At 37.0% G+C, this 16,560-nt stretch overlaps 2 protein-coding genes across 3 annotated transcripts in view; both read right to left on the reverse strand.

Moving 5' to 3' along the window:
- The window catches only part of TMEM98 (transmembrane protein 98), a 51,282-nt gene extending 46,065 nt beyond the window's left edge, over window positions 1-5,217 (reverse strand). Inside the window, exons 1-2 of one of the 2 annotated variants that reach the window (XM_015814768.1) lie at window positions 5,105-5,211; window positions 2,798-2,839 (exon numbers count right to left, since the gene is read on the reverse strand). The gene's annotated coding sequence lies outside the window, so the exon portion shown is untranslated. Of the gene's footprint in view, window positions 1-2,797; window positions 2,840-5,104 lie in introns of both variants that reach the window. The other variant, XM_015814767.1, reaches the window with a different exon arrangement.
- A 1,994-nt stretch (window positions 5,218-7,211) lies between these two features.
- ARHGAP27 (Rho GTPase activating protein 27) overlaps window positions 7,212-16,560 on the reverse strand; it is a 15,141-nt gene continuing 5,792 nt past the window's right edge. Inside the window, exons 6-14 of the mRNA XM_015814769.2 lie at window positions 15,388-15,492; window positions 14,864-14,962; window positions 13,787-13,892; window positions 12,070-12,186; window positions 11,711-11,809; window positions 11,354-11,431; window positions 10,561-10,695; window positions 8,594-8,699; window positions 7,212-8,092 (exon numbers count right to left, since the gene is read on the reverse strand). Of these exons, the coding sequence (XP_015670255.1) occupies window positions 7,915-8,092; window positions 8,594-8,699; window positions 10,561-10,695; window positions 11,354-11,431; window positions 11,711-11,809; window positions 12,070-12,186; window positions 13,787-13,892; window positions 14,864-14,962; window positions 15,388-15,492 (1,023 nt within the window). The 3' untranslated portion in view covers window positions 7,212-7,914. The remainder of the gene's footprint in view (window positions 8,093-8,593; window positions 8,700-10,560; window positions 10,696-11,353; window positions 11,432-11,710; window positions 11,810-12,069; window positions 12,187-13,786; window positions 13,893-14,863; window positions 14,963-15,387; window positions 15,493-16,560) is intronic.

Raw genomic sequence — 16,560 nt, forward strand, 5'->3', positions numbered from 1 at the left:
AACAGCAGTCATTTAATTAGAATTTTTCTAGATTTTTCCTTCAATTTTTCTATATTTTTTACAGTCTGTTACAATGTAGCAATCCACAACCGGAAGAGAAGTGAAAGTTTTCCTTTAGAACAAAGAAGCGGTTTGACCGCAGCCATTTTTTTCTTTAAGTTTCACTTTCAACTTAAACATTACAGAAGATGTCTTTAAATAATTGTGTGGTTTTATATTTGGATGATATTTTAATTTACTCTGAGAATGAGGCTCAGCACATGGACCACATGTGCACAGTCCTCAGTAGACTAAGAGATAATCATCTCTTTGCCAAGCCAGAAAAATATGCCTTTGATTTACAACAGCTAGAGGCATCTAAATGGACTTCCAGAAAGTTCAAGCTATGCTAGACTAGCAACTGACTGCATAGCCAAAGATATCCAATGCTTCCTGGGCTTTGCTAACTTCTACAGGAAATTTGTACCAGGCTTTGCTCATAAAGCCAAACCACTGACCCAGCTGACAAAGACAGGAATTAAATTCATTTGGATCTCTACACACTAATCAGCCTTCAAAGAGTTAAAGCAGATCTTTGCTAGCGAACACCTCTTTCAGCACCCAGGCATATCAAAGAAATTTATTGTCCAGATCAATGTCTCAGATGTTGCCATTGGAGCTGTTCCTTTATAGGTGGGAGAGACAAAAGACAGCCATGCCTCTTGCAATGCACATTCTTTTCCAGAGCTCTGTCTGCCCCACAACACAATTATGACATGTTTAACAAAGAATTCCTTGCTGTTAAATCAGCATTCCAACACTGGAAACACTTCCTAGAAGGTGCACATTTTCCTATAGAGGTCAACACTGACCACAGGAATCTACATACCCTGCCACTATCACCTAGACAAATCAGATGGAGTCAATTCTTCTCATGTTTTGATTTCTACATTAAATGCATCCCAGTTTCCAAGAACTTAATGCCAGATGCATTCTCTCACAAACCAGAATATTCTATTATTCAACAGTTCCCATAACCAACAACAATCCTACAATCTTCCAATTTCCAGATTCATCAATCACTACCAACCGTTGAGAGGTTGGGAGCCACCCAATTGCACCAGGGCTTACTCATAAGAATAAAGACACAGCCCAACTTTTGCTAGACCACATCTTTTGCTACCGTGGCATGGTCTCAGCACTTGTGTCAGACAGAGGCATGCAATTCCAATCTAAAATTTGGAAAGCACTTTTCAGCTACTAAATGTCAAGGTCAACTTCTCCTCAGTTCATCACCTTGCCATGAATGGAAAGGCCAGTATTTCACCAAGTATTACTTTCCAAAGATGCTGCCCTAAGCACAATAAGATCCCAGCAACACTCTCCAATGCCAGTCATAGCAGAGAGAGAACCAGAATATGAGGTGGAAGAAATCTTAGACATTAAAAAAAGAGGAAAAGGCATCCAGTACTTGATTAATTGGAAAGGCTACATGGTTGCAGATCACTCCTGGGAAAATGCAGTTTGTTCATGCCCTTGATTTAATTTGTCATTTCCTCCAGCACTTCCCTGACTAGCCATGGCGAACCAAATTACCAGCACTCTGCCAAATTTCATCACAGAAACTTGTTGAGGAAGATGTTAACCAGTCCCTCTGCATTCCTCCAGGGGGAGGAGGGAGACTCGCCTTCCACATCTGGCCTTCAATTCCTGAGAAAGGAAGGGGAGGGACCCTCTAACGATGTTTGTGTGTTACAACAACCACCACCTAGCTCACCAGCTCCTGGAGAAGAGTGGGAGGAGTAGTCCTTTGAAACTGCCTCCCTTCCACCCTTGCCAATTTTGCATGAGAACTCAGACTTATGAGGGAAAAGCAGCATAAATGAACCCATGGAAGAGGAGAGGGGCCAATATGGAGGGATGGGTGATATAGCAGATGACCAGGCTGAGCCCAAAGGAGGGGGTCAAATGCCTCATCCGTCAAGAGTCCCTGCATGCCCATAAGAGATTTTAGTCCAGCCACCTTGAATTCCTTTGACTCTTATCTACCACCAATTCACTTTGACTATTAGTAGCTCAGATTCTTGTAGAGAGCTTAAGCTTGCAATAAATCTTTATACTCATTTGAACTGCCTGAATCTCCTAATTTCTCCCAGCCCTTGACAACAACTATGGTAAAGCATAATGTGTAAAGCCAGTCAATTTAGTTTGTATATCATAATTCATAATTCAGCATTATGTCTATACCAGGGCATTAAAGTTTGGAAACTTAACTATGGTTAAAATAGCCTTATCTTATTATTGGTTACATAACAATAATCAACTGTAAAAAGCAAGTTGCCACTGAAAGCTCAAGAGCAAAGGAAGTAATTTTTGCCTAATTAGTTATTATTACCAGTTAAATTTATATACGGTAGTATCTTTAATAGCTAGAAATCATATATAACTAAAAAAAACCCTTCTGTATCTGAAAGGGAAACATCACATTTGAATGAAAACTGCTTTCCTTCCAGACTTATTTTTTTAAAGATCAGGTAAAATCTCAATTCTTTGGGAATTTTAAAAATTGGCAAATATGCAAATTATCAGTTAAAATCTGGCTGCATTTTATTAAGTACTGTACCTAAACCCAAATAATAACCCTTAATTGAAGGATCTTCAGTTCTAAGTTGCTAAAGCAATCAGGCGAGATATGGTTGTGTTTTGCTTGGTTATACTGTGCATACAGTGCAGAAGTTGGGACGTGAGGTTTTGCTACAAGAAGCCTAACAAATTTAACTTTGGAAACTACAGGCTTTAAAAAATAAAAAATTCTCACCTGTACTCAGTAGAAATATAGGATCTGCCACCATTACCGGAACTGTAACATGAAGAAAGCAACTGAGCAAATAACAACTTACTCATGCATGACCTTTACCCACTTATCCCAACCTACAGCAAATAGCGCAAGAACTCATGGAAGACAAAGATAACTTCCTTGGAAACACTTTTAGCCTGGCAGACACTAGACACTGGCTCAATCAGTTTTTCATGGAAAAAAAAGGATCGCATGTATATTCACTATGGAGCAGGAGGTTAGCACAGTTTGCAGTTACCATGTAAAATAGAGGCGTGTGATATCCATGGACCTTAAATTCTACTGCTTATATAAATCTTGCACTGTTAAACAACAAAGCAGATCATAATCAATTCGTTGTTATAATGGATATAATGGGATAGTTTCTAATTGAAAATGTGACTTAGCCATACTTTCCTGAGTTTGTGGTATAATATAAAAATGTAGTTCCCCTGCCCTCTTGCACAACTTGGATTAACATTTAAGGCATCTTAATCTTTATTTGATCCACATTTGAAAAGCTAAGGAATCTATTGCAAATAGGACCAAAAAGTTGAAAAGGTTTTGGAAAATGAGTGGGTTAAGATCTTATGGATTTTAAGATCCAAACAGATAGCACTTTATTTGTAACATGCCTGATATAATAATTATTGAAAAGAAAAAAAAATCTGCTTCATTGATGTTTCTGTTCCTGGTGATACTAGGATTGAGGAGAAGCAATTGTGTAAAAGTAAGAAATACCAGGGCTTGCAAATTGAAGTTGGGTGCTTATGGAAAAAAATCCAATTGTGATTGGAACCCTCAGAGTGATACCTAAAGGACTATCTTGATATTTGAAAATATGGAATTTATCAGTATTTCAGTTCTGAACACCCTAATTTTACAAGAGTCACCCTGTCTGGAACTGCCTATATTCTTAGATGCTACCTCAATAATTCTTAGGTTCTTGGTTAAGATCTGAATTATTAAGTTTCCATCTTAGACTGTAATCTACAGTTAGACGTAGAATATAACAATAGATTACGCACATATAATAATAGTCCTTGCAATACCTGGGAACAGTGGAATAGAAAGAAAATTGTGGGACCAAGAAAAAGTTATGGCTCCCTGTTAATAGAATATCACTCCACCAGAGATAAGACTGACTCCCATCTTCTTACTTTTCTGGAATGCTTTGAAAACATGGACTGTCAGCTGGATCTCAAGCTGAAACAGCCAGTCAAGTGGCTAGTGTGACTGCATCTGCTGCCCCTGGCTGGGGTGGATTTTTAGTTGCTTTAAGCGTGTCTGAATCACTGTGAGTGGTCATATAAATTTTAAAAATGAAATAAATAAGTAAGTAAATAAATAAGTAAATAAATAAATAAATAATAATAATAATAATAATAATAAAAAAAGCTGGATAAAATTACAAAATACAAAGATACAGTATATTGTAATAGAAATAGAATAACTGCAAATAGAAATAGAACGGTGACAAAAAAATGCAAAAGTGATACCAAAATTAATAAGCGCATAGGATGCAATTCCAAAGAATCTAGAACACCACATGAACATCATCAGTATTGACACAATCACTATCAGTCAGTTGCAAAAGGCAAGTTGTTTGGAACAGCTTACATCCTGTGATGATACATTTAATATTATTAAACAATATCTACCTATCCCAGGTCTTTGGAAAGGACTCAATAGGTGGGAAAAATGCCAAAGTCAGTGTAAACATCTGGTGGATTATGCAATCTACCATAGCATGAATGTGTATATGCTGCTTCCAGACATTTTGGGTACCTTACAATTGTTAAAACACCTAAAAAAAAGAACAGTAGAATGTTTTAATTTATTTTCAGTGTTTTTCCAACAGTTTCTGTTGTACTCCACTTTTTATGCAAGCACCATAACTTCATTATTATCAGAGAAACTTCCTGGATGTTACTAAGCCCACTGTCAACACAGCCCCTTTGTAAAATTCATAACATTAAAAAAAAGAGACATGAAATATGGCAGTGAGGAAGCTTAGGAATTTTGCCTTAGCAACAGCTCCCTCATAACAGCGGCCTTCTCTGAAGCAAAACATCTGCTTTTAAAAAGAGGATTAGTCGGTGAACTCTGATCATTTTTTACTCCTAAAACAAAAGAGGGACTAAAACAAACCTCTTGCCTCTTTTCAGATCTTTAACAAAAGTAAATGGAAATGCACCCAAATGTAGCTGAAGAATCAACCCCCCCCCCAAGGAAAAGGCTTCACCTAGAGGCAATGGGGGTGCACACTAAAATAGTTCTTCCCTTTACCTGGGAATATTGTACTGGAGGAGGCCACACCGCTTCACTTGCCAAGAGCTCTTCCAAGCAAGTTCTTTCGAAGGTAAGACAGGCCCCTTGTCTGCTAGTACAACTCTTCAGCCTTCTTGTTAAGTCCTGCCTACATTCCTGAGCAAGATAAAACTGAACGGATGCCAGATGGACAGAGGCGAGCTTTGAAAGTGGGCTGGCCATGCATGGAGGATTTGGGGTGGGTGCTTTCAGCTGACATGTGTTCAACCTTCCTTGCAGAAGAAAATAACTGCAGTATGCCCAAGAATGAAATATACTGTGGTCTGTCTAATAAATATTATAAGTAGCATTTCACAAACTTTTCTATATCACAGCCCCCCTAAAATGGTATATGAATTTGTGTGACTCCCTCGCAAATAATGATTTCACTGATGATAGGGTTGGAAAAGAGATATAAGCAAATTTTATTTAGTAAACTTTATATCTCAGAGGGCTCCCAAACTTTGTCATAAAACTGCCCATTGCAGTTTTGCAATGGCAAAATGAAGAGCAGAAGCTAGAATGAAAGTTGATTGTGCTCCCATTCTGCCTGCTCAAGTCTGATCTCTCTTCTTTTGTGCCCCCCCCCCCGATGGAGAACCTTGCCACTAGTAGTCCACAAGAAAAGACATGTTACAATTAGCAAGTTGATGAAGCCTCATTCCATTTTGATGCCACTTCCTCATTTTGACTGTATCTTAATGCTTTTCTTAGTGCTTGGCAACTTTGAGACCCGTGGACTTCTACTCCCAGGATTCCCCAGCTGAGCATGCTTTATTGAAGAGTTATTATTGTATATCTGTTTACTGGATAGCTGTTTACTTTAGGAGAAGTCATAATGGAACAAAAACCTCCAGCTGTAACAACCATTTTAAAAACAAGTTTTGTATAGGAGATAAAAGAAGTACTATATTCACTATTTTTTATTATCTAATTAAGGCATCTGGGTCTCAAATTTAGCTTCCTAAGAAGTACTTAGGATTAAACTATATTAGGGAAAGAATCCAATTATATTTGATGATGTTTATCAGAGGCATAGTTGCTTGCATTATATCACAAATTACTACTTAAACACACACACACACACACACACACACACACACACACACACGCCACAGAATTAATTGTACCATCAATCCTAGGCTAAAGTAGAGCCTTCTAGGAAAGAATAATGAGTATAGATAGCTGTCTCGTGGTTTTTCAAATTTTCTAATTTATGTAAAAGAATTCTTGGGTAGTTGTAACCGGAGGTAAAAATTAATGCTAAAGATACTGAAGACCTGGACAACATACTAGATCTTCCAGCTTCATTACCCACTAAAAAGCCTGGATACAGTGCCTCCCTCTCTCCATCAAGAAGTACTGTTATAATAAAACAGGAGAGAGAAATTCTCTCCAAAATAGTTTATGGTGTTTTAAAAATGTGTGTTTGCCATCCATTTGTCAGCAGAATAACTTTCTGCGTGCATTTGCTACCTTGATTTTCTTTTCAGCCCAATGGAATGTTGAAAGAAATCATATAAAGGAAGACGTTGGAATTCTTTCTGTCCCGGGCTGGCTTTAGGCTAAAGCTACGTAGATACTGCCCTAGTTTAATGGGGAAAAAATGCTAACCCCTCCAAATAATTCTAAAAGAACGAATCTTCACATCAGCAGGTGGCAGTGCCATCAGTCAATGTGGCCTATATACCCTTGAACTATTACGGTCTTTGCCTTTTAGCAGAATAATTCTCTGAAAACTGATCAGAGTAAGAGGTACAAAAGAATGTCTAAAAATGGGCGAACTTGGAGGAGTAGAGAAAAAAAGTTCCAGCTAAAATTCCCATTGCATCCCTGCGGGAGAGGCACTAGGAAACAGCTGTAGGCACACCAAGCTCTCTGAGCAGCTTCCAACCAGGGAGCATGCAGTGTTTGAGAGGTCAGGTGCTGCAACCTGACCTCTCAATCTTTTGAAGGGCTACAACTTTTGGGCATTTTGCCAACCATTGTTGGTGATGTAACTGTTGGGTTCTACAGTTCATGGGATGCCCTCCTTCATTGTAAACATATATGTGATTATATATTGCCCAAGGATCAGATACACAAATAAGTTGAATTCCTCTTTATTTATCTCAAAGTGCAAGTTATCTTACGTCAGATAATTTACACATATATTGGAACAAGCAATGATACACAGAAATTAATACAACAAATCTGAATTCTGTATTACAATGCCAATACTGTGATCATGTATTAGTACTGTGACATTTTATGTCTTGCAATCAATAAAGTGGGGTCAGAGCAACCAATGTTAACCAAATGAAAGTCTGACTCTCTTCAAGCCCATCTCACATTTTCAACAATATTTCATTAAAGAAAAGCCTCCTCAAGATTCAAAATATATTAATCGGTATACTATTTCCCTCAACTCCTTCAAAACTAGCAGTATTGCTTGAAAAATAATTACTTTGGTTGAAAAATAAATCTTTAGATTCACTCACAAAGCCTCCCCCTTTCCCCAAACTTTACACAAACTAAATCACATAGTCAACAAAAGTGTTGAAAATCACGGATGCAGAATACCGTGCCAGGCAATTAGCCCATTACTTGTCCAACAGGGTTTCCTCACCCATGTTTCCAACCTACAAAAACAAACTTTTTGAATCCAGCGGAGAAGATTTGATTGCTTGCCAAATGTTTCTCAGTCAGCTTCATTGTCCCTATCTTTGGCTCTAGCCAGTGACACCTCTTTTCTTACAGCTACAGGAGTTGTTCTCACATTGAAGCCACTCCATTGTACAGCTCTATGTCTAGCTTTCTGGGAATATGTAACTGGTCTGACTAAGGATCTGCTCCATAATCTGATTCTGGAAAAACATGTACATCGCTATATTTCCTTCTTCGTCTTGTGGCCTCAATAAAGTTGGCCCAAAAACAATTGCAATACTCTGCAGAGACATGCGGTTCTTCTCCCGGAACTCTATAACCCTGGGGGGGGGGAAAAAAGGAAGAACACCTTGAAGCTATAAGAACAATTCTGCCATGCCACCAGAAATAAGTGGACTTAAGTTCTAATTTCTTTTGGCTGGATTTAATTTTATCACTTACAGTACTTTTATGATGTACTAGTACTCTTCTATAAAGATGGTTGCTACCCACTTGCCCTTTTGTGCCCATCGGACTGCTTAAGTTTCATTGAATATTATTTCTTTCAAGTAACACAGCACTGAAAGTGTCATCAACTAAATTTCTACAGTGGGGCAATCAAGCAGGCAGATAGGGAACCAGGTGGGATCTGCTTCCTAGTGGGAACTTAAAGAAAGGAAGACCAAAAGGCAAAGAAAACTGTCATAAGGGTCTAGTTGGAAGAGACTGTGGCTGAAGCAATACATTTACAAAGGATCTATGGTCACAGGGCTGCTTTTATTGTAAAGTTAGTATTTTAACAGCCTAAACTGACTAAAAGATCTGGTAAATGATGTTGCTCACCTGGAAAGATGCTGGAAGAGAACCCTCGTGGTATTGAAATTAGCAGGAGGTAGAGAATAGACAATCTCTCGTAAGTCATGCCTTCGCTTTGTGGGGTCTATAGTTTCTGTAGTCCCCCCCCCCAAAAAGGAGATTTTAATCATTTTGTTCTTTATATATAAATAATTTTAAAAAGTAACAGATTACCTGGAGTTTTTCCACTGTTATTTTTCACTGCGATGGAAACACAGGACACCATACCATTTATATACTTTCTTACCCTGCTCTTTCCACAGCAGTCAAGAGTAAAAGGAGGGGTGGGGAAGGTGCATATCAGACCAGAAGTCACATTCTCCTAATATGATTTTTTTTTTACAAAGAAAGGCTGTGCCAAGCCTGGTTTGCTACGTGCCATGACTCCTCAGATTTCAAAAAAGAGTATATTATTCATATGTGGTCTCTATGTGTTTATGATGAAGTGCCCATTCTATTTTGCTTTTGCTTGTGTCCATGTTTTTAACTCTATATTTTTTCTTTTTTCTCACAACTTTCTTAGTTCACTAAAAACATTATTATGTGAAATCACAGCTGACAGTTCTTTAGCTGTGTTGGCCTTCATATGCATCAAGTTCTTTCTAAGGATCAAGTTCTTTCTAAGAACCTAGGAAGTTATAATATATATCTGTGTGGATCCCAGTAAAATGGCCTTTTGTAATTGACAGATGGAAATTTTGTCAATGTGCAGATTTTTCATGCGCTGTCCAAGATTTTTTGGTATGGCATCCAATGTGACAATAACCAACTGGGACCATCAGATATTGATATTTGTGGTTATCGTTACCTGTATTGATATTGTCACAAGGCAGGAAAAGGCAATCTGTGTTACTTTTCCCAAACAGAGCTCTAATGGGATCTTATTAATCATCTCCTTTGCAATTTGCTGATAAAAATGAACTTTTTATTTGTAACACTGTTATTTGAAGGAAGCTCCTTAAATTATTTATCATTTATTTATTTGTACCCTGCCTTTATTATTTTTAGAAATAACTCAAGGCAGCAGACATATCCAACACATCTTCCTCCTTCTATTTTCCCCATAACAACAACCCTGTGAGGTGGGCTGGGCTGAAGGAGAGCCCAAAGTTACCCAGCTGACTTTCATGGCTAAGGCAATAGTTGACCTCACGGTCTTCTGCTTTCTATCCTGCGGCTTAACTTCTGGACAAAACTGGCTCTATATACTAAAAACTTAGACTGGGTTTAAATATTATAATCCACAGAAATGTACTCAATTTATTTTTAGTTCTTTTTGTTTTGACCTGGCCGTGCCCAGGTTTAATGTTACTCTCTGTCTGCCAACTACCTAACCACAATTTAGAAAGAGTTAAGTGTGATCTTCAGTTGCTACAAGTTTCTCTATCTCTGCTTTAAATGATAAATAAGCAACGGGAAAGAATGGGCAGAATAAAAATAGACCTGTATCTTCTACTATCAATCTAGGTAATTTGCTAGATTGACACAATTTCTAACTTCCAATTGTTTCAACAAGAGAAACAACTGAAATATAGATAACCTGGAAAAAGAATTTTTATATGCAGAATATTAAGATCACCTTTCTGAACTCAAAATTCTAGTTCTGGAAGTATTAGTTCACCTTAGGCATGAAGCCAGCTGATAATTTTGAGGTAGTCACTAGGAGAAAAGAAGTAGTAAGTCACTTTTGAAATTGTTGCCATGAAAATGTCATGTATTAGTCCAGGCAGTCATCAGGAGTCAAGACTAACTAACCCCTCCCCCCCAAATTTTGTCCTATTATGATTTCTGGATCTCAGGTATTCAGTAAAAACATTCTATGTATATGTTAAAGTCTGACCACATCTTAGTTATGGGAGATAATGTCTTACAATCAGAAAATCTATGACTTTGACATTCAAAGTTAGCCACTAAATAATCCTTTTATTCTTCCCAAGAATAAAATATTGTCTTACTAGCAGCAGCAATTAATCTGTCAAAATAGCTGAAGGGGAAGAGCGGTTCAGGCAGTTCACGGAAGAAGAGTTTGAGTGCCCCAGTGATGACATGAACATCATCCCAACGGCCACCATCAAGATCCAAATGCTCATCTGCAAAATTAATGAAAATTACAATATACACAATCCCATCCCATGTCCCATAGCACTGAAGATAAAGATAATGATAGCAATGCAGCTATAGCTGATTTTTAGACCAACATTTATTCACAATCCTTGGACCAGAGAACAATACAGTAATATTTGCTCCAGAACCATGCTGAAGAAGAAAAGGTGACTCCCTCAAAAGTGAGTGCAGAGTGCACTTAGTTTCCATGGCTATGGAATTCTGGCAATTGAAGTCTACACATCTTAAAGTTGCTATGTTTCAAAAAGACTGAGCTAAATATTCCTTACCTTGCTTTATCTAGTGTGTGCTATGACATGGGAAAGTGGCTCCAAGGGAGAAGCTCAGTCAACTAGGTTGATTCCCGACTCCTTGACTGCTTCTCCATGCATCCTAGTATGTCCATGTGGGTTCTGGACAGTAGGATGGGAAACATTTCTTTCATGCTAGAATATCATGCATGATATTCTATTAGGCATTTTGACAAAGATGTTGATACCAACATTCCTGGACAGTGTCCAGGTTTCAGGAAGCCTCATATACATCTCAAAATTATTCACAGACATGAACAAACCTGAAATCTTCTACAGGCAATGGACATTATGCCTCACTAAGCAATCCCATTTACAAGTCACAGTGGCTTACCATGGTCAACTTTGTAGCGCAATTTTTGTATTGTGGCCAGGTTACCGCTTATACGATAAAGTCCATCAATATCCAAACCTGAGAGACAGAAAAATTGCAGCTATTGTCTGTATCTCCACAAGAGAAAAATAGATGCAAAATAAGGGCCTTTTCTCACACTTTTCATTTCTTTTGCTTCAGTACCAAAAACAACTTAACAGAACTTTTTATGAGTCACAAAACAAAATGAAGGACTCAGAATGTAAATGTTATGGAAATTCTGATCAAGTTGCATAATGGATGCACATCACTGAATTGAAGATGTGGACTGTTTGGGCTCAGTTTTTCAATTTAGGTGAAATGTAGAGTATTCTGTACCTCTTTTCTCCACGGTGGCAATGCACTGCCTGACGAAGTGAGGCACTGTACTCTTTTCACGGTCACAAAGAACTTGAAGAGCACATCCAAACACCTGATCTGAATTTAAACAACAACAACACAAAAAAACCCATATCAATTCAGGCAAGAAAGATGGATCGCATTATTTTCTAAATTAATTTCCTTCCAATTAGAGGGCAGTACTGCCCTGGCAAGTGGTGGTTGAGCCCCTTATAACTTAAATGTTAAAAGTATTTAAAATGGCTACAATTATGCAGCAAATGATGAGCCAACTGTGGGCCTAAGTGGCACTCCAAGATCATTTTTTAAACAGCATTCTTTCTCTCCAGGGAATATACCTTTAATGTAGCCTCGGTCTCTCAGATATTGTAGAGATGGACGCTTCAGCAGAAATTTCCTGAGCACATTGCGGATTTTGTTGGAATCACTGTCAGAACTGTGAGAGTGCCAGAAAACTGCAAAGGGATAACTGGCATTAGAATACTCATATAGGGAGTGGAGCATTGTTTTAAAGGTATGCTGAAACTTTTCCTGATCTTTCAGAGGGAAAAAAAAGCAGCAGAAAGAGAAAATATAAGTTTCTCCATCAAGGTTATTTTAGAGGCTTTTTACACATGCTACTAGTTCACTTGTTTTGAAAATAAGTCTTTTGGGATGATGTGTAGTCTTTTAGCTGAAATAATAAAATCAATTCACAAACGTCTTTCTACTGGTTTCTATTCTGTACTGCTATCAAGAATACTATGAAATACATTCATGAAATCAGTAGAAATGAAGCTCAACTTGAAGAAGAATTCACCTTTACAAATATTCAAACATTAATATATAAAGGAAAGAGAATATGAAAGGAAATAAAGAGTTTCTACTGTCAGGCATGGAAAACTAGTATTTTTTAAAATATTATAATTACTATTATACTACAAATGCCATTAGTCATATTTATTTTAGTTATATGCCACCCTTCCAGGAGCCTTATCAATATGGGGATCTTCTATGTAAATATCCTTCCTTTCCTGAGCAAGCAGAGCAATCAAAACTTGCAGGGATCCAGACTATCCAGAAGATAATGCTCGCAATCTGGTAAGGCACTCTTCCTTAAACTCTGTGCCCTTCAGGGGTATAGAGCCAGACCTTCTATATATCCCCACCCATTTAGAGGAAAATAGGTTGGAAAATAACAGAATTTGCTCTATTATGTGTTTATTTTAATTTTCATTGGATTGTTTTTTTTTATTCATATGCAAACCTCCTTCACAACTTGTAAAGAAACACACCCCTTTTCAATATATGTGGCTTAGTGTACTATAGTTTTAGCCTCCTCCTTAGCTTTTTTCACACTGCAGCCTTCAGCTGCTGATCTGTATATAAATTAGTTGGAAATTAAAGTGGCTTACACAATTCCTTTCTGGATTTCAACAACATTTCCCCCCTTGGTCACACTAATAGTCAGATGTTCTGTCTCCTACTTCTTTTCCCTTCCCATTCATGAAAGCAAATGGCAACTGCTTTCGTTTTTGTTGCCATATCTTCTGTAGACTGAAGAAAATTTTACAACAGTCCTTCCTGTCATTTGGACTTGAAACAGAAATTTAGTTCAAATCTTTGTCAATTTGCCTAGTTAAAAGAAAAAATATTACAAAACAGGCCAGCGTTTTGCCATTTCTCCATCAAATCCCTTAAAAACAAGACAAAACAAAGAAACAGCCTGTATTGGGGTTTTCATTGGTGAAACTTGAACATTGTTTGTCAGAACAAAAACAAAGGTCCTCTGTTGAAAAAAAATCCAACAAATTCTAATTCAGCAGCAACCTTTAATTTTATGGTGAAAAAAAAATCCGGGTTACTAAATCCTTTTTAAGTATTTTAGGTAAAAGAGGGATTAACAAATCCTAATCCTGAAAAACTATTATGTATCTATGGATAAGTATGACCATGGTATTGTTGAACTAGTTAATCTGCAAACATATGTGATGTTTCCATTTTCATTTTCATCACACATTGTATCACTGTTGTCAACTCAGATCACATACATTTGCCAATGAACAGAGCACAAACCTGGATGCTTTTTTTCACTTTCTTTCTCTTTGTTCCCTCCTGTTTGTTCCTTGGATTTTACAGCTGCTGAATTATCATCATTCTCTTCCAAAGGGAAATCTATAGACTGAAAGAAAGAAATACAGAACAATTATTGTCATCCCTGCCCAAAAGCTAGAACAACTATGAAATCCTAATATTGCCAGTTCCCCTGGCAATTGATAAATATTCCACTTTTCCCTCCGTTTTTCCTTTTTTTGGGGGATAGACAATAATGGTAGTAGTAACAAATATCGAAGGTTTACAAATGAAAATGAATGTCATCTGGATGCTCCTATAAAATCCCATGAATGAGGCAGAGCAATGGCAGAAAAAAAGCATCACTTTGTGTGCAAAAACCACAAAGAAAGTTTGAGTGCATGTTAAGTTCAATGACAAGTTTTGCATACATTTATGTCATACCAGCTTGCTCATTGCTGAAGAGAAAGGGAAACTTTCTACCAGTTGCCATCCCTTCTCCTTTTATCTGAGCTCATGAAGAAGAAAGTTTTTAAAACAACATTACATTTGTAGGACTTAAAGCTCAGGAATTGCTGTATTTCCCCACCAGAATGCTCAACTATTTTTTTTTAAAAAAAAAGAATTTTCTAGCAGAAAGAAAATACTTGTACCGCATTGGAATAAGGAAACATTTATTTAAAAAAATAATCCTTCTTCTGATGTTCTTACATGCCCCTGATCTGCAAGAAATTTATTTACATTCAGGAACCACAACATAAAAAAATAACCCAGAGATTTTAACTCTACCATATTGTATGTTAGGAATAAGAAATATGTATCCTTCCAGATTCTGCTGATAATCAATTCCCAGCAATGCCTAGCACAGCCAATGATGAGAACTCCTGTAGTTTAGTAATCTCTGAAAAGGCTAAATATAGAACCATAACAAAGCATCTACGTATATCTTTATGTTTTGAGAGTTTAAGTGAAGATGGTTTGTACATACCGTCCTGATGGCTCCTACCCTGTGCTATACAGTATATGAAAAAGATTCCTGGTTCATTTGGGATAGCATAGATTCAGTAACAAGAGACGTACCAGTCTGCCAATTCTATTATTAATTGCATTGTGCCACATGCTGGCAATGGATTCCGAATCATGTTGGATCAAATACTCTGAGCCATCCCGTGTCTTCAGCTACAACAGAGCAAGCATTTGTATGTAATACCTGGGTAAAAGTTGTTCTCCACAAACATTGAAAATTGCTCTAATTTACCAAACTGCACTTGCAAGTCTTCATTGGTTTTTAGAATTATTTTATGAGTGACTTAGAATAAAGCACATTGCATTCACATAATAGTAATCCATATCAAGAAATAACTAAACTGATTCTTTAACAGCAGGCTAGCTCTGACAAAAGATAGGGTGCTTTGGAGACCCTCCCCCATCATAACTATAGGTATAGGAGTTGGTTGCCTATTATCCCTTATCATTTTTCTCCAAACAGCATAAGATACATTTTAATTTTGCCACATATAGCAGAGATAGTCCAGGGAAGAGGGTCATTTCTTTCCTTCTCTCTAAACTCTGGGGTACTTGGCAATAATGACCATTTTTCTTACCTCCAAGACATTCTTCCTACTTGATCTATCTTTGTGGGCCCAGGAAAGAGATGCTCCATGAAGATTCACTCTAAACTCTGGACTACTTAGCACAGAGGGATGTTTCTAAATGTGCAAAGAAGAAAAGTAGAAGTAACACAGATGTTCAGATTGGACCATTACTCACTGATCTCCCATCTTCCTTTATCACATTATATCTATCCAGTATACAAATTATAATACAAATTTCCATTTATTCTGCTATGACTAATATATCTTGCTTCCACAGAAATCCAGATTGTTGGCCAAAGTATGCTGTGTGAGTAAGATTTTAATTATGCATGCATATTCCTAATCAATTGGTGTGAATATAAATGAAAACAGAAAAGTTTCTAATTTAAAGTAAGGTTTAGAGATGTCTGCAGAGGCAACTATCTCCATCATTGTGTCCTCCATAAATGTTAAACTAATACTTCATCACACAGCTAACATTACCAATGGCAAGGCTGGGAATGATAAGGAAAAATTGCATCCCAACTAACCTATTAATTTTATAAGAGAGGAACCAGTAACCTTTTTTGGCATAGTTTATGAAAAACATTTATCCTATTGTTCCAACAAAGTGCTTAAGGAAGCAAGGAACAGACTTAAAGACAAAAAGAGACATCATTTAAAAGATCAAATAAAGTTTAGCAAATAAGTAGCGGAGCATACTGCAGTAACAACTTGCAGGGCTTCCAAAAAAGAGAAAAAACAATGAACCAAATGCATAAAATAAGGGACGGGGGCAAAATGAAGAAAAGATTTCTTCTGAAATTCCACATAAGGACGACTCATATGGAATTTATCATCATCTAATTAAGTTTTATCCAATAAAGAGGCAAGAAAGAGAACTTCAAAGCAATTTGGTATTTTTTTAAAGTTATTTTATATACAGTATAATTGTCCAAGTCTTCCTCATACTAATTTTGCTTTACTTTTAATGCTGTACCATATTTTTTTTTTTTTTTTTTTCAATATAGAATTTTATTGTTTTTATCATAAAAGAAAAAATACATCACAAGTATTACACAATGATTTATCCCATCCCCCCACCCCCCGGACTTCCCAAACCAAACCTAGGCTAACATTCAACTACAAGTAAACAAATATTAATATCTCTAACTCCAAACTCTAAACTTAAACAATCCATCT

This window comes from Protobothrops mucrosquamatus, unplaced genomic scaffold, assembly GCF_001527695.2.
Source record: "Protobothrops mucrosquamatus isolate PMUCROS unplaced genomic scaffold, P.Mucros_1.0 scaffold283, whole genome shotgun sequence".
NCBI classification, from domain to species: domain Eukaryota; kingdom Metazoa; phylum Chordata; class Lepidosauria; order Squamata; family Viperidae; genus Protobothrops; species Protobothrops mucrosquamatus.